This window comes from Oncorhynchus mykiss, chromosome 8 (assembly GCF_013265735.2).
Source record: "Oncorhynchus mykiss isolate Arlee chromosome 8, USDA_OmykA_1.1, whole genome shotgun sequence".
NCBI lineage: Eukaryota > Metazoa > Chordata > Actinopteri > Salmoniformes > Salmonidae > Oncorhynchus > Oncorhynchus mykiss.
Window position 1 is genome coordinate 61,323,969 of NC_048572.1, and position 22,059 is coordinate 61,346,027.

Genomic DNA, 22,059 nt, shown 5'->3' on the forward strand with positions numbered 1-22,059 from the left:
AAATACCTTGTACAGGACTATTATTTAAATAATTTGTAAGAAGTTGGGTGATTAATAAAAACAGGCACGGAGAGATAGGACAACCTTGCCTAATTCCTCTCTTTAACTCAAATCTAGGTGAGGTGCCATATTTCAATTTGATAGAGCTGTTACCATTTGTATAGAGAGTCTTAATAGCCTTACAGAAAAAATCCCCAAAGCCAAGTCTCTCAAGGGAGTGGAAGATGAACTGATGCTCTACTGTGTCAAATGTTTTATAAAAATCCAAAAATGATATGAAGCTATCCTCAGTTATTAGGTCTGAGTAGTCAAGTATGTCTAATACTAGTCTGATATTGTTAGAAATATGTCTGTTCCTCATAAAGCCAGACTGTGTTTCGTCAATGATTGCATCCAGGACTTCTTTAATTATTTTTGCAAGTAGTAAGGCTAATATCTTATAGTCATTATTAAGAAGACAAATTGGACGCCAGTTATCGATGAGCAGCACTTATTTTTTAGGCTTAGGTATCAGTGTTATTAACACCTGACTCATTTTAGGAGAGAGAACATTGTGTTTAAGACTCTCTAAAAAAGACTTCAAATTCTATGTGAGCCTTGACAGACTGGGAAATACTCTTTTCACGCCACTTCGATACAGCTACGTCCGGAAGTGATTTTCGTAGCAGATTTGGAGAGCATTTTCGCTAACCCTAATAACACCGTACCCAAACCGGCCGCGTGCGTGCGCCATCGTGCGCAAATTGATTTTGTCCCCCAACACCAAACTCGATCATGACACGCAGGTTGAAATATCAAATCAAACTCTGAACCAATTATATTAATTTGGGTACAGGTCAAAAAGCATTAAACATTTGTGGCAATTTAGCTAGCTTGCTTGCAGTTGCTTGCTAATTTGTCTTGGGATATAAACGTTGAGTTGTTATTTTACCTGAAATGCACAAGGTCCTCTACTCGACAATTAATCCACACATAAAACGGTCAACCGAATCGTTTCTAGTCATCTCTCCTCCTTCCATGTTTTTCTTCTTTGGACTTTATATGGTAATTGGCATTTAACTTTCATAGTTACCATGACAACTGACCAAACTCAGTTAATCTTTCAATCACCCACGTGGGTATAACCAATGAGGAGATGGCACGTGGGTATCTGCTTCTATAAACCAATGAGGAGACTTGCATCGCATTCAGCGTCACAAATAGAACTGACTTCTAACGCAGACACTCGTTGGCACGACGCGAGGGGGGGGGGGGGGGGGGGGGGGTCAGCATGTTAACTATTTTCCTAACCTTAACCTAATTCTCCTAACCTGCCACGATAAAGTAACTTTGTCAGTATTGAAGTTATGTGAAAATAGTTTTTTTCTTGACGGATTCTTGCCATTTCACTGGCAACAGGAATTTGTCCACTAGACGAGAGATTACTACTCACTAACAACATGAACAGTGTTTGAATGTGTTCTGATTTGTCATGTTGTTTGCCAGGACATGTTCCATGCTATTCTTGTATTAACTTAATCTACTGTGCAAATGGCAAACAGAGAGAGATGTAAATTGAATCTGCACAATTGTTTTACGTTTGTACAGGACTATTATTGAAGAATTTATATTTAGAGACGAGATCACTGCAGATTGTAATGAGGAGAAATGTATTCTTAAAAGAAATAAACCATCAACACCCCTCCTCACCACCCTCAGCACAGAAGACACTTTCCTGGAAACTGGAAACAGCATGATAAGTGGGACACAAAGTCCTAGTCAAAAATAGTGAACTACAAAGGGAATAGGGTGCCATTTGGGACACAGGCAATGTTAACTCTAATAAGACTATATAAATGCACATGGTCTGAAATCAATGCTCTTCATTATAATGATAATATAGAGCCTGTAGGGCAGACTGTGTATCTGGATTAGGGTTGCAATTTGTTTTTCAATGAATTCCCTGGGTTTCCAGAATTAGGAGGAAATAAACTGGAAATCCTGAATCTTTCAACCATGATTTCTTGGAAACCAGTGAATTTCTTTATTGCAACCTATTTGCAACCTTAATCTGAATTATATTAATCATATGAGGTGTGCTGATGACATACCTCCTGCCCTGATTAGTTACAGTAGTTAGTAGGCCATATTAGTTGGCCTAATAATCTGTATCTAGGTGTTTGTTTGAGACAATGGAGAACAGGCTCTTTTGATATGGGTGGCAGGGTAGCTTAGTGGTTAGAGTGTTGGACTAGTAACCGGAAACCCCCGAGCTAACAGGGTACAAATCTGTCCCACTGTTCCTAGGCCATCATTGAAAATAAGAATTTGTTCTTAACTGACTTGCCTAGTTAAATAAAGGTTATAAATATGTGTACATTTTCGGAACGGAAAGCATTCTTTCTCAGGTTTTCAAGGATGTTTGTCTAGACATGGTGTTACAGAGAAGCATTTCAGGAAGGTGTGGACTTTGTTAAAATGAACAGTTCATGCTCTTACAGTCAGTTGGAGGTTCAGTCTGTTAGTTGTCTTGGAAAATGTAATGGCCTCTGTCTCTGTCCTATGAATTCCACTATGACTTCCACTATTCATCAATACACTCATCATTTCCAGCAAACACTTCTCTATTTGTATTAGCCAAAAAATGCATTAATCATACATTGAACTGTATGATGTTGACATCACTTCTGTATTCTCTGTAATTCTTTCTTCATATAGAAATAGATATTACAATTTTACATGCAGCACAACACAACCTACTTAGACATCAATGATGAGATACTGGGTTGAAGCCTGTATAATCTCTTGTGGACAAATCTGACCAAACTAGGAAATATTTTAGTTATGGGTTAATCGAGAGTAAAGCCTATATAAAGTTAAGATACATCTGGGTCAAACGGAAGGGATATTTTCATCAGATAGCAAGTCTCCAGTAACTGTGCATAGATGGTGACATTTCTATTATGGCTCATTTTAAAATCTGTTAACATTAGTAGGCAAGGCAGGTAGGTTAGGTGCCCTAAGCCACAATTATTTAGACATTGTTTGAGCATATGCAGCAACAAGATAGAAGGGTGTGTGTGAATGGAATGAATGCTACCAATTAGAGACTGCAAAAAACTGTTCATCTGGAACATGTCTTGAACTGCGCTTTGAATGTCACGTTTGATTTATTTTCTCACACTGTTGCTCAACAGCATTGCTTCATTACTCAACTCTTTGAACTACTGTACTTCCTGTAATAAAAGCCACATCGTTCGGCATAACAGGTCTCGTTAGAATTAGATAGTGGTCATGTCAGAAACAGCGCGCCCACATGACCAAACCCGAACTGTGGCAATATGAAGGAGAGCAGTTGACTTCGACTATCGATTACAACTATTGATTTACAACTTTCCGAAGTTTTCCCTATTGTGGAACGTCTTGTCATCTCCCAAGGAAATGTTAGAGTTTGTTTTACCTTTGTTGTTTGGCTTTTTGGCACTCTACTTAATCAGCGTGCGGTTCAGCAGAACAAGGCAAGTGGTGGATGAATTTCGAGTTTATTTGAAGTTTGTGGTGTTCGAGTTACTGTTTAGGAATATAACTTTCGCCTAAACACTTTGAGCTGATAGTTGTTCAAGGTCCTTAAAACCACAAACATTATTTGTATAGCGTTCATGCAGGAGATTATTTGCACAAAGGTTATCAAACTGTTGTGTAAGAACATGAAGAAGATTTGAGTGAGCGTCTTGTTGTTGCTTTATTTGAGTTTCAGCTACAGTAGCCAACAAATTATAACCTGCATCTTCATGTGAAAAGTTTTGACAATGTTGAAACAATTTAGCAACCATAAATGTGACGTGTACAAATTTGCTGAAATGAAATGCGTTATTTTAGGAATGATAAAATCTGCATTGGCCAACGGCCAGATAGGCGAGACATATTTTCCCAATTAGACTGAAGGCTTACATTGTTAAAAAATACGATGACAGTGTAGCCTATGTATGCACTGAGTGTAGCTATATCCAAACAAACAGTCCTTTACCTTTTCTTCAGTGTTGTTTGCTCTATAAACATAGTTCATAGTTCATCATGATCTTAAATACCTTTATTACTTCCCCTTGATAAGATAGTAGGTTGCAATTAATGAATGTCTTGTTAAGTTCCATTTGCTGCTGTTACTGCGAGTTCGTGGGACTGCAAACTCCGGGTTCGTCCCAAATGGCTCCCTAGCCCCTATAGTGCACTACTTTTAACCAGAGCCCTGTCAAAAGTATTGCACTATAAACGGAATAGGGTGCCATTTAGGACTGCAAACTTACTGTGTTCTCTGTGAGAAGTAGGTCAGCCACAAACACAGTCTCTAAAGGAATTTCCTTCAGCAGTGTTTGCAATGGCTGGTCAACTCCCAGAGAGGCAGTTAATGAGGATCAGACCTGGTGGGTTCAAATACTATTTGAAATCTTTTGAATTATTTGAGCATTTGCTGTAGAGTCTAGACTGCCTGTAGTGCCAGATGGTGGGGTTTACAGTTTTGGGACAATTCTATTGGTTACATTGTGCCAGACAAGCTCATTCAAGCGCAGATAAAGTATTTAAAATGATTTAGTATTTGAACCCAGGTCTGCTGAGTATAGTCATCATCCCCAGTGTTCCCCACCCCACCACGCTCTTCTTATCTATGCAAAAGGGAAGTACCTTGCTGTTGATAATCTTGAGTAAGAGGAACATGTTAAGGATTGCATTTTGTTGCCCCTGCAAGCTGATTGCAACATTACTTAGTAATGGGTTGCAACTTCCTAGCAAATAGGGCCTCAACAGTAAAGGTAAATGGGATTCCATATTCTACATACAGTGTCATCCTATTTTGTTTAATGTGAAGTATAACAAATGACAGGTCTAATTGATAAACACTCATTGCTGCAGTGTGGGCATCTGTTGTTATATTGTTACTGACGCATGGGGCCCTTATTCTGATGCTGTCCTCTCCAAATGTGCTCACTGCTGGCAGACACTATCAGCCTCCCTGATTGCTTCTGACAAGTGGCTGGCAGGCAGACAGGCAGGCAGGCGGCAGTGTGGACTAGGTGGGGGCACAAGCACAACAACAAGCAAGCCTGGGCTGAGACTTGTCAGTTTGAGGCCTCACAAATAGCAGATAGTCTCTCATGACCAGCGCTCTCCACACACTAGCAGGAGAAATGGAATATTATCCCTTGGATGGATAAGCACACACATGAGTTAGGTTAGCACTGACATTGCACAGATTAGTATTGTTTTGTTGATTCTCATGCATTATTTTGTGACACAGGACACTGTGCTCCGTGCTGCACCACGTCAGCTCTAGATACAGTATTTTCCTGCATAAGACGTTATGTGTTCTGTGTTTCCAAAAACAAGTACAGGACAGGAATGATGCTGAAATCTATGGTAACAGTTAGTCTATGTATTTGTTTTCAATGACACAATACTTTGTTGTATACTGCACCTTACAATGCTGTCTCTATTTTATCAGTATAATGACCCACTGACATTGTGTGTCTATAGGGTAAATATGGGAGAAGATGACGGGTAACATTGTGCCCCTAACTCAGTTACTGTATGCTAATAGTCTTGTGTACACACGCTGTGGCTATAGACTATATAAGCAAATGTCTCGCCAGCTCAACCTCGAACTGGTCAACTAAACCCTGATTGGTAACCATATCCTTAAGCTTCAAAAATCATTGAACAAATATTTGATAATAGCTTTCTGAATCTGCTCAGTTTGTATTACAGTTTTCTGTCCACTACTGCAAGATCTTCCACAAAAAAGGAGAGCGGATGTTCTTTGCTTCTTTGCTTTCTTTGCGTTGAGTGGAGTTATTATAATGTAAGGGTGTCCAGTGTGTGTCTGTAATGTAATGTAACACACATACACACCAACACACACTCACAGCCAATGCTGCTGTCCGATGTTGTAAAGGCATTGAACCACTGGTCACTTCCCATTTCACACTGTGTATTGTTGTGGAAATTCAGTACTGAGAGAGACTTGGTCATTTCTTCAAACAATCATCTTTATTTAATATCGATTCATTATTGCAATAATGAAACCGTTGAACCCACACTCTGAATTGCGTTGCCGAGTGCTTAACTGATAAGGAAAAAGCCGATGTTATATAGGACCCAAACATGCTTAGTCAGACTGGTTCCAACTCCCATAAGCCACCTTGGTTATCTATACAGGATGGTGTTTTACCCACAACCCGGCTTAGTTTGTCTATGGAATGCCAGCTTTTAGGTTTTTATCAATCAAGTCATTGTCAGCTCATGCTATCTCTAGCAAAACCCATTTTCCTTGACACTATGCCCAGACTAACTGCAGGAAGCTAGAGTGGAAACCATCTCTTTAACAGTTGCCAGCCCAAGCTTCAAAAGACTCCTCTCAGTTAACTCAGAAAGGGAGCGAGAGAGTCCTAAGAACCTTATTATATTTCATAAAACAACAATTTGGTGCCCTTTCCCACCTGGACAAAAGGACCACCTATGTGAGAATGCTATTCATTGACTACAGCTCAGCATTCAACACCATAGTGCCCTCAAAGCTCATCAATAAGCTAAGGACCCTGGGACTAAACACCTCCCTCTGCAACTGGATCCTGGACTGATCCTGATGGGCTGCCCCCAGATGGTAAGGGTAGGTAACAACACATCCGCCACGCTGATCCTCAACACAGGGCCCCTCATGATTGTGGACTACAGGAAAAGGAGGACCGAGCGGAGGACCGAGCACGCCCCTATTCTAATCGACGGGGCTGTAGTGGAGCAGGTTGAGAGCTTCAAGTTCCTTGGTGTCCACATCACCAACAAACTAACATGGTCCAAGCAAGAAGGCACGGCAAAACCTATTCCCCCTCAGGAGACTGAAAATATTTGGCATGAGTCCTCAGATCCTCAAAAGGTTCCACAGCTGCACCATCGAGAGCACTGGTTGCATCACTGCCTGTTACGGCAACTGCTCGGTCTCTGACCGCAAGGCACTACAAAGGGTAGTGCGTACGGTCCAGTACGTCACTGGGGCCAAGCTTCCTGCCATCCAGGACCTCTATACCAGGCGGTGTCAGAGGAAGGCCCTAAAAATTGTCAGACTCCAGCCACCCTAGTCATAGACTGTTCTCTCTTCTACTGCACGGCAAGCGGTACCGGAGCGCCAAGTCTAGGTCCAAGAGGCTTCTAAACAGCTTCTACCCCTAAGCCACAAGACTCATGAACATATAATCAAATAGCTTCCCAGACTATTTGCATCCCGGCCCCCTTCTTTTTTTTTTACGCCGCTGCTAATCTTTTATCTATGCATAGTCACTTTAATAACTCTACCTACATGTACATATTACCTCAATTACTTTGACTAACCGGTGCCCCCGCACATTGACTCTGTACCGGTACCCCTTGTATATAGTCTCGCTATTGTTATTTTGTAGCTCTAACTACTTGTTACTTTTATTTATTACTCATATTTTTTAAACTGCATTGTTGGTTTGTCACGCCTTGACCTTAGAGATCCTTTTATTTGGTTAGGTCAGGGTGTGATTAGGGTAAGCATTCTAGTTTTTCATTTCTATGTTGGCCTGGTATGGTTCCCAATCAGAGGCAGCTGTCTATCGTTGTCTCTGATTGGGGATCATATTTAGGCAGCCTTTTCCCACCTGTTGTTTGTGGGATCTTGTTTTTGTGTAGTGCCTGTGAGTACTCATTACTTCACGTTTAGTTTGTGTCTGTATTGTTTTGGTGAATTTCAATAATTAAACATGTGGAACTCTACGCATGCTGTGCCTTGGTCCGTTTATTCTAACAACGAGCGTGACATGGTTAGGGGCTTGTAAGTAAGCATTTCACTGTAAGGTCTACTGTTGTATTCGGCACGTGTGACTAATACAATTTGTAATCCTGCTACACAGTATTTAAACACTCTATCCCTGATATAGCTTATTCTAATATATCTACTACTGTACATTGTATTTTAGTTACACTGTTTATTCACACTTCATATTTATTTATATACTGGATTCTTGACATAGCTCAAACTAATATATGTACTGCTGTACATGTCAATCTTAGTTCATCTTGTGTAAATTCCCCCCGGTGTACATATGTATAGATTGCGTTTTGATACTGCTAGAGTGCAATTGGGGTTGTTAATTTGCCCGCCATTCTTGATTTCTTGCCGTTTTTTCTGTGTATTTGTTTTGTATATTTGACATTTGACTGCATTGTTAGGAGCTAGTACATAAACGTTGCCCTGCACCGCTATAACACCTGCTAACTGTGTATGTGACCAATAAACTTTGATTTGATGTGTTCTGAAGGACCTGTGTCTGTGTGTGCGTGTGTATGTTTGTTTTAAGGGCCCAGTGTGTGTGTTGCTGTCCTGTTGACAGGGTCAAAACTGCCCCTTCCTTTCTTTAAGCTAACGCATGGATGATTTTTACTGCACACCCGTGCATGCACATACACACGCATGCTCACACACACACAGGCACACACACTCACATACATGGATTAGAAGGTAATATTTAATTTGATCTGTAGGATGGACAGTGAGAGAACAGAGCAGTGTTAGATGTACAGTGTTACATTTCCCTGGGAAAATAACCAGCCTACTCTTCCTGTAATCACTAAGCGATTATATTGCTATGCAGAACTCCCATGTTGCCTTCTTTGTAATTGTCTTCCATCTGTATTCACTTAAGGGTTAGGGTTGCAAAATTCCGGGAACTTTCCAAAAAAAATCACTGGTTTTCTCGAAATCCCAGTTGGAGGTTTCCTGGAATCAGGGGGGAATAAGCAGGAAATCTGGCATCATCCAACCAGGATTTCTGGAAAACCACAGAATTTGTAATAATTTTGCAACCCTAGTTGTTTGAGTTGGATACAATTTGTAAGGGAGGGATTCATGCTCTGTCATTGAATTTTGCCTGAGATGATGCTCTGTGTTATAATCTCAACTCGGCACAGCCAGAAGAGGACTGGCCACCCCTCAGAGCCTGGTTCCTCTCTAGGTTTCTTCCTAGGTTCCTGCCTTTCTTGGGAGTTTTTCCTAGCCACTGTGCTTCTACAGTACATCTGCATTGCTTGCTGTTTGTTGTTTTAGGCTGGGTTTCTGTATAGCACTCTGTGACATCGGCTGATGTAAAAAGGGCTTTATAAACACATTTTATTGTGTCGTGTCTGTGCTCAATTCTCGGTCTTTAAATTCTTCCTTTAAACCTTGCCACCCAGCATCTGCTGTATTTGTCTGTTACACTGTATACTGTATGTGTTAAAAGAGAATAGATGTTGGGGATAGCTGATACGAGTCCAGCTTGAAGGTTTGGGAGACGCTCAATCACATGCCTACGCCCTGTATCTGTTACCAGTTCCTTTGTCCATAAGATCTAATTTGTATCTGAAACCGGTAGATCAATGCTTTATCTCTTATTTCATTTGAAAGATTTTCGATGCATATATTTGTTGATGAAATGACATGTTGTTAATCTCTTTTATAGGAGAGATGGGGAGCCTCCACTTGTAAATGGTTGGATTCCATTCCTTGGGAAAGCTTTGGAGTTTCGAAAGAATGCACATGGATTTCTTGCAGCACATAAGGAGAAACATGGAGATGTATTTACTGTGCTGATTGCTGGTGAGGGATACTAATGTTTTATTATACATTTTAAAATAGTGTAGTTTTAAAAAATAAGCAATGTTCTTGTTGTTACCGAAATGGTTGACAAAATCTATCTATTCTATTGTGCTTATTACTTATGCTTATTACTTATGCTTATTACTTATGGCATAATGCTATTTTAAAACAGTAAAGTTTTACACAGTACACAGTACATGTCTATTGAAATACAATCCTGTCCTCATTTCCACTCAGGTAAATACATGACGTTTATAATGAACCCGTTGCTGTATCCGTACGTCATCAAACATGGCAAACAGCTGGACTTCCATGAGTTTTCTGACCAAGTGGCCCCCGTGACGTTCGGCTACCCCCCTGTCAGGAGCGGCAAGTTCCCCGGAATGGACGAGCACATCCAGAGGTCCTTCCGCCTTCTGCAGGGCGACAACCTCGATAACCTGACAGAGAGCATGATGGGAAATCTCATGCTTGTGTTCCATAAAGACTACCTGGATGGGGAGAGCGAGTGGAGGACTGAAAGTATGTACCAGTTCTGCAATTCGGTCATGTTTGAGGCTACTTTCCTGACCATGTATGGCAAACCTGCCCACACCAACAGACACAGCGGAATGGTGATGCTCCGACAGGACTTTGTCAAGTTCGACAACATGTTCCCCCTCCTCATCGCCAGGATCCCCATCTCTTTGCTGGGAGGAACCAAGACCATCCGGGATAAACTCATCAACTACTTCCACCCTCAGAGGATGTCTACATGGTCCAACACGTCTGGGTTCATAAAGGAAAGAGCAGCACTGTTTGAACAGTATGACTGCATGGGAGACGTAGATAAAGCAGGTATACACAGCCGATATACTGTCGTACCTAGGCTTATTTATATGTTTCTGTGATGTACTTTACCTTACTTCCTACATTTGAATATGTTAATCCATCTCGGTAATATGCCTTGCCACCGTAATATATAGGCCTAAGGCCGAGACAATAAGAAGACATAATGGCAGAACAAATTTAACCACAACTTTGTTTCATCACAAAGCCGGAGAGCAACATCTATCCGGTGAAGTCCACAAAACATATTGCATGTAACAAACAGTTACATGACCTACAGCATGGTCCAGCAAGTTAATGATTCTGACATTTTCAGAGTTACCGCAAGTCTCAGGCGCTGTCTTCACTATTTGAGAACCATTTTGACTACAAGATTTCAATGTCATCTATTCACCTATAATTAGTCTAAAACAGTGACAACCAAAAGATGGTAAAAAAAAATGTTTTAGTCCTGTCAACGTAAGCTTAATATGATATGGCTGTCCATGGCACTGATTTCGGATGTGGCTGTCCATGGCACTGATTTGTGTGTGTGTGTGTGTGTTCAGGTATCTCCCTTTCAAGTAGAAAAAACATGTTGACTCACCCTACTGGTAGAAAAACGCCAATGCCATCCTCGTCTTTCATGTTGCTTAAACGGTCTATGACTCAGTCGTACAGTATACGCTCTTAGTTTTTGTTGTACTAGGCTACCTGGCTAAAATGCTTGCTCGCTAGCCTAACTTCCTTTCATAGACAACGATGCACCAGGCCAGCTTGTTAACATTAAGCTACTATATCTAGCTAGATGTTGAACTTCCATCCTCTCAGACCAGGGGAACAATGTATGAATTTATGGTTGATTCAGAATTGCTGTTATAATCATTGGCCAGTACGGAGAATTAAGTAAAACCACAATTCCAAATCCCTATCCATATCCATGGCTAATTTAGGGAAGGGACAATGACATTTTGCTTTTGATGTGATGTGATTGGTGTGAAGAGAAATCCAAACTGGCTTCCCTTGACACTTTTTTTTTTTTTTTTGTACACCAGGACCATTCACAGCTGAGCTCACTCAGTTTACCTCAATGCTGATTGGCTATAATTGTTTTATTTATTTTTATCAAAGGAGGCCAAATGCTTGTTGGCTTCCCTTGCATTCAATGCTACGGGCAGCAACAATGTCATACTCTTTTTGACCAGAAAGCATCAGACAGATGGGCTACGCATACTGAGACAGAGGGGTGCTGTTTTGATGCTAATTCCAGTGAGATACATTCAGCCTCTTGGGAATTGAAGTAAATTTACGAAACACAGAGAGATGAAAGATACTTTATTTTGTATGTTTCTTTGTTTGTTTTTTTGGTAAATGTTTTGGTGAAGCCTGGCATCCCTTCTAATCCATGAATACACAACACTGGTTAAGCTACACTAAAGCTACCCTTAAGAAACATGAAATTACTTTGAAAAAGTAGTTCACTACATCCAAACTTCTTTGTAAAAAAGTATCACATGTAAATCTGAAATGTCGTAGACCTCAAATTGCAAGACAGATCACTTTGGGGTCACATGTTAACAGAATGTGTAGTTTAGCCTATTAAACACAAAACAGATGTTCAAGTAATAATTAGGCAGGTCTGATTCCCTAAAATAAAGGAAATTATTGACGACGTACTGATCCTAGCCCAAGTTCATAGGATTTCACCCCGATCATGAAAATTTGTCTGGGACGGAATGATTGTGGCGAAATTGTGTAGTGTATACCCGACATTACCCTTAACTTTACCATATACACTTATACCTACACAGTAATAAGTGTAGGAACAATATGGTATTACCATGTAGCTGCATCTCTATACACCTACAACATAACATGTGCTACTTTGACTTCAACCAGAACCTCCCAACCCTAATTAATAGACACTCTTCTCTGTACCTGCCACAGCTCATCATTTTGCCATTCTATGGGCGTCGGTGGGAAACACAGTCCCAGCCACCTTCTGGGCCATGTATTACCTGTTGACACACCCAGAGGCCCTTGCAGTAGTGCGTGAGGAGATCCATTGTGTCCTGAAGGTCTCCGGACTAGAAGCAGATCACAACCGAGACGTCACCTTCACCCGAGAACAGCTGGACAGCCTACTGTATCTTGGTAGGGTTTCATTGTATTCTGCTATATCTGGCTCATCATTGTTGCCTACTTTATCTGGGTAGATTATAATTGTGGTGTATTGTTGTTAGGTCTGTCTGCGTAGTGTCCAATTTGTCCTCAGCATTTTATGACTGATAGAATGTATAATTGTATTGCTCCTTGATTTGACTAAGTGGTCTTTTTGGCTCAGCCCCAACTAGTATAGACATAGTTCAGTTGTCTATGGTAGTGTGGCTTTGAGAGGGCCTTCCAATCCTCTGTATAGCTGACTATGCATACATATATACCCATACGTCTTCTTATCACACTTCTACTGTATAGTGGCAGGTGTTCTATGTGTGGCTCTGTGTACAATTTAGGGCAAATCGTCCTGTCCCACCCCCCAACAAACCAGTGTCTGTGATTGTAGTAATGAAGCCAGTTTCAAAGGATCCCTCCAGACTCTGTACCTGTCACATTAGATCACACTGCTGCACCCACCATGCTGACTGTAGCCTCATCTCTTCTGACAACTGCATGCTCAGGGACAAATGCCACTAGTCTAGGCTGGCTGTGGCTCTCTCTCTCTCTCTCTATTCTCTCTTCTCTCTCTCACACACACACACACTACTGACAATTTCATCTCCTCAGGGGAAGACAGTCAAATATCCATTTCACATCTGTTTGTTTTTATAAGTGATAGGGGGTTGGATGAGTCCTTAGTTACATTTTGGAATCTTCTCTCTTTTTTGACCTATAGTGTCTTGTCTCGGTTAAGATTCTAATGGTTTTAATGAAACACTGCTAGTCAGGATTCCTTGATGGATACATGTGGAAATAAAGCTATGTATGACTTGGTTACTCAGCTTGTGCTTTAGCCATAGCCATTTTGCTAGAGCAGTTCATATTGCTAACTAATAGCCTTCAAGTCTCCAAGCTTTCTCTTCTGTGTGAGTACATGTATGTAGTGAGTCAGTAGTGTTGTGGCCACTCAAGGTAAAAAAAAAAATTTAAAAAAGAAAGAAAAAAATAATAGATTGGCCAGAATAAAACCCATGGCAATGTTGGTAGCTATAAAACAAAAACCCATGGTGACTAACTGAACCATTCTGTGTTCTGTTTTCAGAGAGCTCCATAAACGAGAGTCTGCGGCTGTCTTCAGCTTCCATGAACATCCGTGTGGCCCAGGAGGACTTCAGCTTGCGGCTGGAGGGAGAGCGCTCCATCGGAGTGAGGAAAGGAGATATCATCTCCCTGTATCCCCAGAGCATGCACATGGACCCCGAGATCTATGAGAATCCAGAGGTAAAGAAGACCTCAGAATTCTGTGGGCGTTCTAGAAAAGCTGTAGGCTTTCTTCACTGTGTCTAGTCTAGTCTGGGAGTTGTATATGTTCTACTGTAGTGCCTCCCTCCACCACCCACACCACCTGCTATTTGTGTGTGTGTCGGCGTGCATGTGTGTGTGTTTGTCCCCAGGTTAGATTAATGAGAAGCATGCATGGACTGTGAGTGATTGAATCCACTCACTGGCCTTCAGAAGGTCACAACATGCATGCTAATGTAATCAGGGTGTGATGGGTGATAATCTTGCCATGATCGGTGACTGAACAAAATTGAATCTTTCCTGGAATATGCAATAAACAGGAAATATTACCTTTTGTTATATCACCCCTTTGGGGTGAAGGAGCTTTAAAATATAGGAGGTCGAAAAAAAGAATAGCCTGAGTGCCAGTCTGTGTTATCATGCCAACTCCTTGTCACTCCTTGTCATGCCAAACATGAACTTGGTTTGGCTTGACAATGACATCAATGGAGTTGGCAAGAGCATAAAAAGATCTGGGATCAGGCAAATAATAATAATCCCGAAAATAATGCACTAGAAACATATTATTTATTACCCGTCCAACAGATGTACAAGTTTGACCGATACGTCGAAGACGGAAAGGAAAAGACAGACTTCTATAAGGACGGCCAGAAGCTGAAGTACTACTGGATGCCATTTGGCTCGGGCTCCACTAAGTGCCCAGGAAGATACTTTGCTGTGAATGAGATAAAGCAGTTCCTGTCTCTGCTGCTGCTTCATTTTGACATGGAGGTGGTGGAGGGGCAGGAGCCGTGTTCCCTGGACTCTAGCCGTGCTGGCCTGGGTATCCTGCTCCCTGCCACAGACGTCCAGATCCACTACAGACCACGTCAGGCCAGAGAGGAAGAGGGGGACCTCTGTATAAAGGAAGAATAGAGGGCTGAGCCCCATGCAGCTCATATGGATTTTCACTATTTTCTCATAGGTTGCATCCCAAACGGTACCCTATTTATTCCCCACATAGTGCACTATTTTAGACCAGGGCCCATAGGGTCATAAGTACTGCTCTATATTGGGAATAGGGTGCCATTTGAGACGCACCCATGTATTTGACTATTTTCTCATAGACTGATGTTAACTCCATGGTTATTCACACGATAAGTTATCGACTTGCTAATTTGTCAATGTATTATATAGGCAAGCTCCAGCTGTGGGTAAGGCTAGTGAATCTGCTAGCTAGGAACCTTTTGTTGTTTTATTCCATAGGACATAATGAGCCAATAATTAGATATATTAGATATTATACTAGTCTACCTGCTGCACCACTCAAACATACCTAACACACACACACCTCTCTCTCTTCTGGAAAGTACATCATCTTTGTTTTCCTTTTGAGTCTGTTTTTTTACTTTTTTACTTTTTTAATACTTTTGCTGTTAAAAACGATTACCATATCTTTTATTAAAATAAAATACAAATGTTTATTATTATGCATTGCTTATATTATTACATAAGCTGTATCCTACAGCACAGTAGTTGAATAAAATAGTTAAACTATTTTACAGGGTAAAGCACAATGTGATTATAGCTTTATGTATTAGATGGTGGTGTCCCTAAACATTTCTGATGACATATTTATTCGTATAATGTTTCAATAACAATAACTGACCATTTTAAAGTTATACATTCAAATGTCTTTCCTATTTCAAGACACTAACAGGATACTTACTATTTACTATTCATGAAATCAAATAAATTCAAAACTAACAAACCAGTCCTGCACATGGCTGTAATTGTATTCATACATTTTATTTTTTTTACCTAAAAGTGACCTATATTCTTTTAATGGGGTCATTGGAGTCTGCAAGGTTATCAACTATGATCAAATTCTAATTGTTTTGTTTGACAAGCTCACTGTGGCTATGACTTGCCGATCCTTGTTTGAGCATGTTGTTTTCCATGCTACTGAAAAGACCCCATTTATGTTTGTTAGGCTATATGGCTGAGTTTTTACATAGTATTTAGGGGGAATTTAAACCAGACAATTAATAACAATCTTAAATTGATGGAAATAAATTGTTGATAAATTGTGACTTTCAGATGTTAAGTGTGGTTGTACATACGATTTGAAATATAATGCAGAAATATAGACCATAACATCTATTATATCACCAATACAATTTATTCATCGAACATCATCGAATCAAACTGAATAAAATGAATAAAGGCCTACATAATGGTCAAATAAATAGACTGGACTTGCATTGTAATTTGTTAAAGACAAATTAGCCTCACCATTTTGACCATGTTATGGAGCTGTCATTTCGTTTGGCGTTGCAAAAACAACAGCTATTTCGATACATAATCACCATGAAATATATAACATCATATACAGTAAGAATCCATATTTTGGTAATCTGGTTACTTCTCAGTCAGTCACGCTGGTCCCATCAATTCATCAATTCAGTTGTGTGCACGAAGCTTGAAGTCCCCTGTTAGTGTCGTCGGCCACAACTGTTCAAGGTTTATGGTTGAAGTGTTTATTAAAGAGATTTGCATTGCTATGGAAAGGGTCTGGAGTCCCAGCAGAGAACGGGTATCCTGTCTGCTGGTCATAGAGCCCTAATCCGGGTGCACCAGATGTATTCGCCGCGGTAACGCCGGGTCCATGGTTAAGGTAAGTGACAAGTCTTCTCATCTCTTCAAGTGCTTGCGCTTGCATGAGGATGTAGTTTTTGGCGAGGAGCAAAGTGGCTATTTTGGATAACTTCCGTACGGACGGGCTGTGCGCGTAGGGGATCACCGACCTCAGTTCATCGAGCGCGTCGTTCAGGTCATGCATCCTCCTCCTCTCACGGGCGTTAATGTTCAGCCGCAGCACTTTCTGCTCTTTGTGTTTCTTACCTGCGTCACATTTGGCCATTGATGCCATGAGCCTTTCCTCAGGAAAAAGCACCATGTCACTCCTGCCAATGCCATCACTGTCATCATCCTGACTCTGCTCCCCGCCACTGCTCTCAGCGGCTGCTGCGGCGGCAGCGGTGTGTTTTAAAAATTCCCCGTACTTTACGCACAGCGATTCAGATGGGAAGCCAAGTGTTCCCGCCTGAACTCCGGCCATTGTTCCCGGTTGTGAGTGCTCCTGATCAAAACTCATGGGTGATTGTCGGTCTCTGGGAGAGGGAGACAGTCCTATGCTAGAGCCCGATCTGAAAGAATCCATCCTTTTGCGCCCAAACGCTGGACCTTTGTGAAGAACTTCTCTCCTACAGAGTTCTGGTGTGCGCAGTCCTGTTAAGTCAGTGGTCCCACCCCCCACTCTTTCTCGACCACTTGTGATTGCCCTAGATTCTGCGCGCCACTTTTTTGATGTTACACTTGTCCAGTGACGGTTTAATATGATACAGTACAGTGCGCCCTCAGAGGTTCACCTTCAGGAGATAATAAAATACATTAGGAGAAGCAGGATTATGAGGCAGGCAGTTTTCTACTTGATTAACTCCAGACAGGAGTGAGAGGTTTATTTTATGGACCAAATGGAGAGACAACAACCCATGTGTAATAGGCTACATGGGGGTGCCATTGACCATCATTAATGTTAATGTACACTGTGATGACAGGGATGAAGATAATGATTGCATCCCCTGTCAATCTTTGGTTTCAATCATAAAACCGATCATCAGTTGACTTGACTACTGTTTTAAATGCATCTTTAAGTTAACTCATTATGGTATTGGGCAGCATAGCACAGGTCTATAGTGGACTGGTCCATAGCAGGCTACTGTGGTCTGTGGCCTTCTTCCTGATTTTGTTGCAAATCCTCAAATGAGTGGATATATGATTTCATTTTATTTGTCAGATGAGCTCAATTTTGCCCTAACATAAAATATTTTTCTCCAAGGCCCAAAACAACTGAACATTTGAACTTTCAAATGACATGGAGAAAAAAACATTCCAAGTAAAGGAATTGGAAGCATGATGTATCATTTTTTTAGAATGTGATCTTATAATGATATATTATATCAAACTAAATCAACCGGAGAAAGCCAGCATTTAACAAGGAATCCCTCTAGCAGTTAAACTAAACAGTTTAATATACAATAAGCTCCTCCCATACTGCAGAAGCCCACAATTATGAGACTTCTCAGCTACAGTGGATGGAACATAAAGTCTATAACAGTCTATTCTTCCTCTATCCTTATATCACAATGACACATTGGCTTAGGAATGCTTTACTTATCCTGGCTGCATGCTATTTTGGTATGGTATAGTGCTTTTCATTCCTATTATCTTTGTCTGAATCTTAGCCTATTAATTATTATATAAAAATAATAATAAGTAAACTATTATAACAACGTTTTCAGATTGCAAAGGCGAAGAGGGTGTTGAACAGCAGAGTGGACATGTTACTGCCCTTGAAGGAGGACTGGTAACACTAAGTTGTAACTATACTACTAGTAGTCCATCTTCTAATCTCTTCTGGTACGTCCAGTTACCCAGGGACTCTCCTCAGTATGTCCTGAGAAGAGATCGTTATTCAGAAGGGAGCAATAGTGATGAGTTCAAGAAGAGGTTTGATTCCAGACTGAATTTCACATCTAGCTCTGTCCCCTTGACGATCCAGAGGTTGCAGGTGTCTGACTCTGCTTTGTACTTCTGTGCTCTGAGGCCCACTGTGACAACAGGAGATTCAGTAACTGTACAAACACTCAGGGTACAGTGTTGTTCAGACAACGTCACAAGGTTCTCAATGTTTGACGACACACAGAAAGAGGAGGAGACAAGGATTTCATAATCTCATTATTGTCTAGTTACATCAGAGTGGTATTACTCTTCTCCCACTGATCTCACAGTAGCAGGCATGGAACCCTGGTTGAGGAATGCTGCATTTTGTTATGGTATTATAAAATTATTCTAATTATTTTACTGCCTTTGCTCCCATTCCTTTCTTTTATCAAACATATATTTTTTAGTACAATAGTTCTACTATTAATTTCATACTTTTTTATTCACTCCTAATACTAATGTGTATTACATTATTTTCCAGAATGCAGAGAAGAAGACTCAGTCATTCAGCCACCAGGAGATGTGACCACTAACCTTAACAGGTCACACTGGGCTGTCAATGTGATACTACGGATACAAATCCATAACTGTTGTGGTACAAGCAGGGAGCTAATGACTTCCCAAAGTATATGCTGAGGCAGGTGACTTTTGGATCAGTTAGTGCCATTGAATTCCTGGGGAGATTCGATGCCCATCTCAATTTAATTACATCTAAATCAGTATTAAAATCAGTCCCCTTGATGATCCAGAGGTTCCCGTTGTCTGACTCTGCTGTGTACTACTGTGCTCTGAAGCTTACAGTGACAACAGGATATACAGCTCCCTATTGTGGTAACAACTGTATTTAGAGTAAGTAAAAACACATTTAGCATAATAGGGGAAATTCTATACACATTAGAGAATATTATTAATATGGAAACCAAATACTTTGAAAATACCTGTTATTCATTCACTTCAGATGATCCTCTGAAAAATAAGTTGTGTTGTGTTTAGAGGAGGAGCTAGTATGAGAATGAAAATGAGACTCTCAAAATGGCATGAAGGTCTTTCCTCAGTGCATGGTAAGCTTGTTATATATATATATAGTTTTTGTATTTTACCTCTTTTTGCTCCACAATTTCAATCTTGTCTCTTCGCTGCAGCTCCCCAACTGGCTCGGGAGGCGACGGTCGAGTCATGCGTCCTCCGAAACATGACCCACCAAACCGTGCTTCTTAACACCCGCCCGCTTAACCCAGAAGCCAGCTGCACCAATGTGTCTGAGGAAACACTGTTCAACTGATGCCCGAAGTCAGCCTGCAGGCGTCCGGCCCTCCAAAAGGAGTCACTAGAGCGCGATGAGCCAAGTAAAGCCCCCCTGGACAAACCCTCCCCTAACCCGGACGACGCTGGGCCAATTGTGCGCCGCCCTACGGGACTCCTGATCACGGCCGGTTGTGACACAGCCTGTGGGTAAGTCAAATTAATTTAACAGTAATGATAATGTGTAGTTACAGTATTGATAATGTGTAATTACTTACAAACTTGGAAAAACAACACACCAGCTTTGACTGTTAATGTTGACAAAGTGGCCGAAAGTGTGGATCTGGAGATCTCCTCTGCTGAAGTGACAGACTCTTCTCTGTACTACTGTGATCTGAGACCCACAGTGACAGGAAACCCAGAAACACTACAAAAACCTGACTGCAATAAATTCCTACTAGTAAACACCATGTAATAGGCAAGAATCTGCAAACAAATAATCAGAGATCATGTTCATGATTATCCATCAATTAAGTCATATTTGTTCATCACAGATTATAATGTTGATGTAATGTGGGTCCATTTACTGACTAGGAGGAGCTAAGATGAGAGGTGGAGAGATGATTCTCCTCTATCTGACTGGAACAGTGGGATGTCTTCAGTTCTGCCTCCTGATAACACACTGTTACACCCATCACCATGTTTCTCTACCCAGTGTTTCTCCTCTCTGCACTTGTTGGTGAGTATTAGTCATACATTACATACTTTTAGTTTATTCAAGTTAACTGTCAAGTGTCATTTGTAAATAGCACTTCCTAGAAGAAGATTATATTTTCCTTTGTATTGAATATGACACAGAGTATGTAATAATTTCCCATCAACTGACATTTTTTATTTAATCTTTATTACAGGTGGCAGTTATGAAAATAACTTAAAACCAACTTCAGAGACAGAACATGGCATGGAGGTAAGCAGTGTTACATTGTCTTGCAACTACTCTGGATCAGTAGACTCTTCAAGGGTATCGTCAATATCCCAGATCAGCACCGCAATTCATCCTTTAAACTACAGTCTCAGCAAAGCCCTCTGTATTTAGAGCTGAACCTGATGACCCTCGACTGTCTGTTCATCTGAATAAAGAGAGAACCAGCGTGGATCTGGAGATCTCCTCTGCTGAAGTGACAGACTCTGCTCTGTACTACTGTGCTCTGAGGCCCACAGTGACAGGAAACCTCTCTAATAAACTCCTCTAATGCATATTTTAGCGCAGGGGTGAGGCGTCCTACTGTAGGTTCATGAAAATAAATGATCCTTTAAAATACTGTGTTGGACTTCCCTCCAGTATATAACTTCAGCTACAATATGATGGTTCTCTACACAGTTACTTTACTTTCTGCTCTGGCAGGTTAGTAAATGACTGTATACCTGTCATTCTTTTGACTAAATTTTTTAAGCTAATGTATAGTTTATCTGTTTTTTGGGGGGGATTTTAGAGTAAATAACAAGATCTTCCCTAATTCCAAATACATCTACCTTGTGATTTATCCATCACCTCCTTACATTAGCAGGTGACAGTCTTCAGACCGTGCAGCCAAACCAAGTGTATGGAGAGGAGGGTAGTAATGTTCAACTTTCCTGCAACTACTCCTCAGCATACAGTGTACTGTGGTATAAACAGCATCCAGGATCAATTCCCCAATTCCTCCTCTTCATCCACCATGCCTCTAGGACTGTAGTGAGAGCTAAACCTCCATACTCTCACCTCACTGGTATACTGAACAAAGAGAAGACCCGTACAGATCTGGAGATCTCCTCTGTTGAAGTGAGAGACTGCTCTGTACGACTGTGCTGTAAAGTCCAGTGACACTTAACTCACTGACTCAGCAGAATGCAGACCTGTCACCTGTCAGTTATAGATTTACCTGCATCTGATGTATTTTGCTTGACCACAGCGCCATCAAGTGGAGTATTCAGTGCATAAATCATATGCTATTAAATGTACATATAAAATACATTTGTTTCAACATAGTCAGTAGGAGGAGCTAGAGTATAAAACTCAGGATCAGATTATGAATAATGCCACTTTAATAATGTTTACACATCTTGCATTACTCAACTCATGTGTATATACTGTATTCTAGACTATCTATTGATTAGATTAGATTATTAATCCTCAAGATAAGACATGATACTTCCATGAAGAACATAGACAGTTGATGCTGTGCTTTTCATCAACAGCTGGTGCTTATTCTACACATCCTGCCATCTACAATGTTGTTCTGTTCACTTTTACTCTTCTTTGACTTGATAGGTAACTACATTTTCATTCAAACTGAGTGTGATTATGTTTAGGTGTATTTCTTTTTCAAATCAAAGAATTT

At 40.8% G+C, this 22,059-nt stretch overlaps 2 protein-coding genes and 1 long non-coding RNA gene across 3 annotated transcripts; 2 read left to right on the forward strand and 1 right to left on the reverse strand.

The window, feature by feature from the left end:
* Nucleotides 1-3,179: 3,179 nt before the first annotated feature.
* On the forward strand, nt 3,180-15,644 carry LOC110530280 (cytochrome P450 7B1). The gene is made up of 6 exons (XM_021613210.2): nt 3,180-3,497; nt 9,489-9,625; nt 9,863-10,462; nt 12,380-12,586; nt 13,692-13,870; nt 14,477-15,644. The coding sequence occupies exons 1-6, from the start codon at nt 3,421-3,423 to the stop codon at nt 14,804-14,806; spliced, it is 1,530 nt and encodes a 509-aa protein (XP_021468885.1). The 5' UTR covers nt 3,180-3,420; the 3' UTR covers nt 14,807-15,644.
* Nucleotides 15,645-16,033: 389 nt separating this feature from the next.
* Nucleotides 16,034-17,243, reverse strand: LOC110530281 (class E basic helix-loop-helix protein 22-like). The gene has a single exon (XM_021613211.2). The coding sequence runs from the start codon at nt 17,091-17,093 to the stop codon at nt 16,389-16,391; it is 705 nt and encodes a 234-aa protein (XP_021468886.1). The 5' UTR covers nt 17,094-17,243; the 3' UTR covers nt 16,034-16,388.
* A 2,584-nt stretch (nt 17,244-19,827) lies between these two features.
* On the forward strand, nt 19,828-20,917 carry LOC118965539. Its single transcript, XR_005052928.1, has 3 exons — nt 19,828-19,888; nt 20,273-20,417; nt 20,590-20,917. It is a non-coding gene; the product is annotated as an uncharacterized LOC118965539 (long non-coding RNA).
* Nucleotides 20,918-22,059: the final 1,142 nt, after the last annotated feature.

Coding starts and splice junctions, on each gene's coding strand:
- LOC110530281 (XM_021613211.2), bottom strand. CDS start 17,093: ATGGATTCTTTCAGATCGGGCTCTAGCATAGGACTGTCTCCCTCTCCC.
- LOC110530280 (XM_021613210.2), top strand. CDS start 3,421: ATGTTAGAGTTTGTTTTACCTTTGTTGTTTGGCTTTTTGGCACTCTAC. Junction 3,498..9,488: donor GTGCGGTTCAGCAGAACAAG/GCAAGTGGTGGA, acceptor TCTCTTTTATAG/GAGAGATGGGGAGCCTCCAC. Junction 12,587..13,691: donor GGACAGCCTACTGTATCTTG/GTAGGGTTTCAT, acceptor TTCTGTTTTCAG/AGAGCTCCATAAACGAGAGT.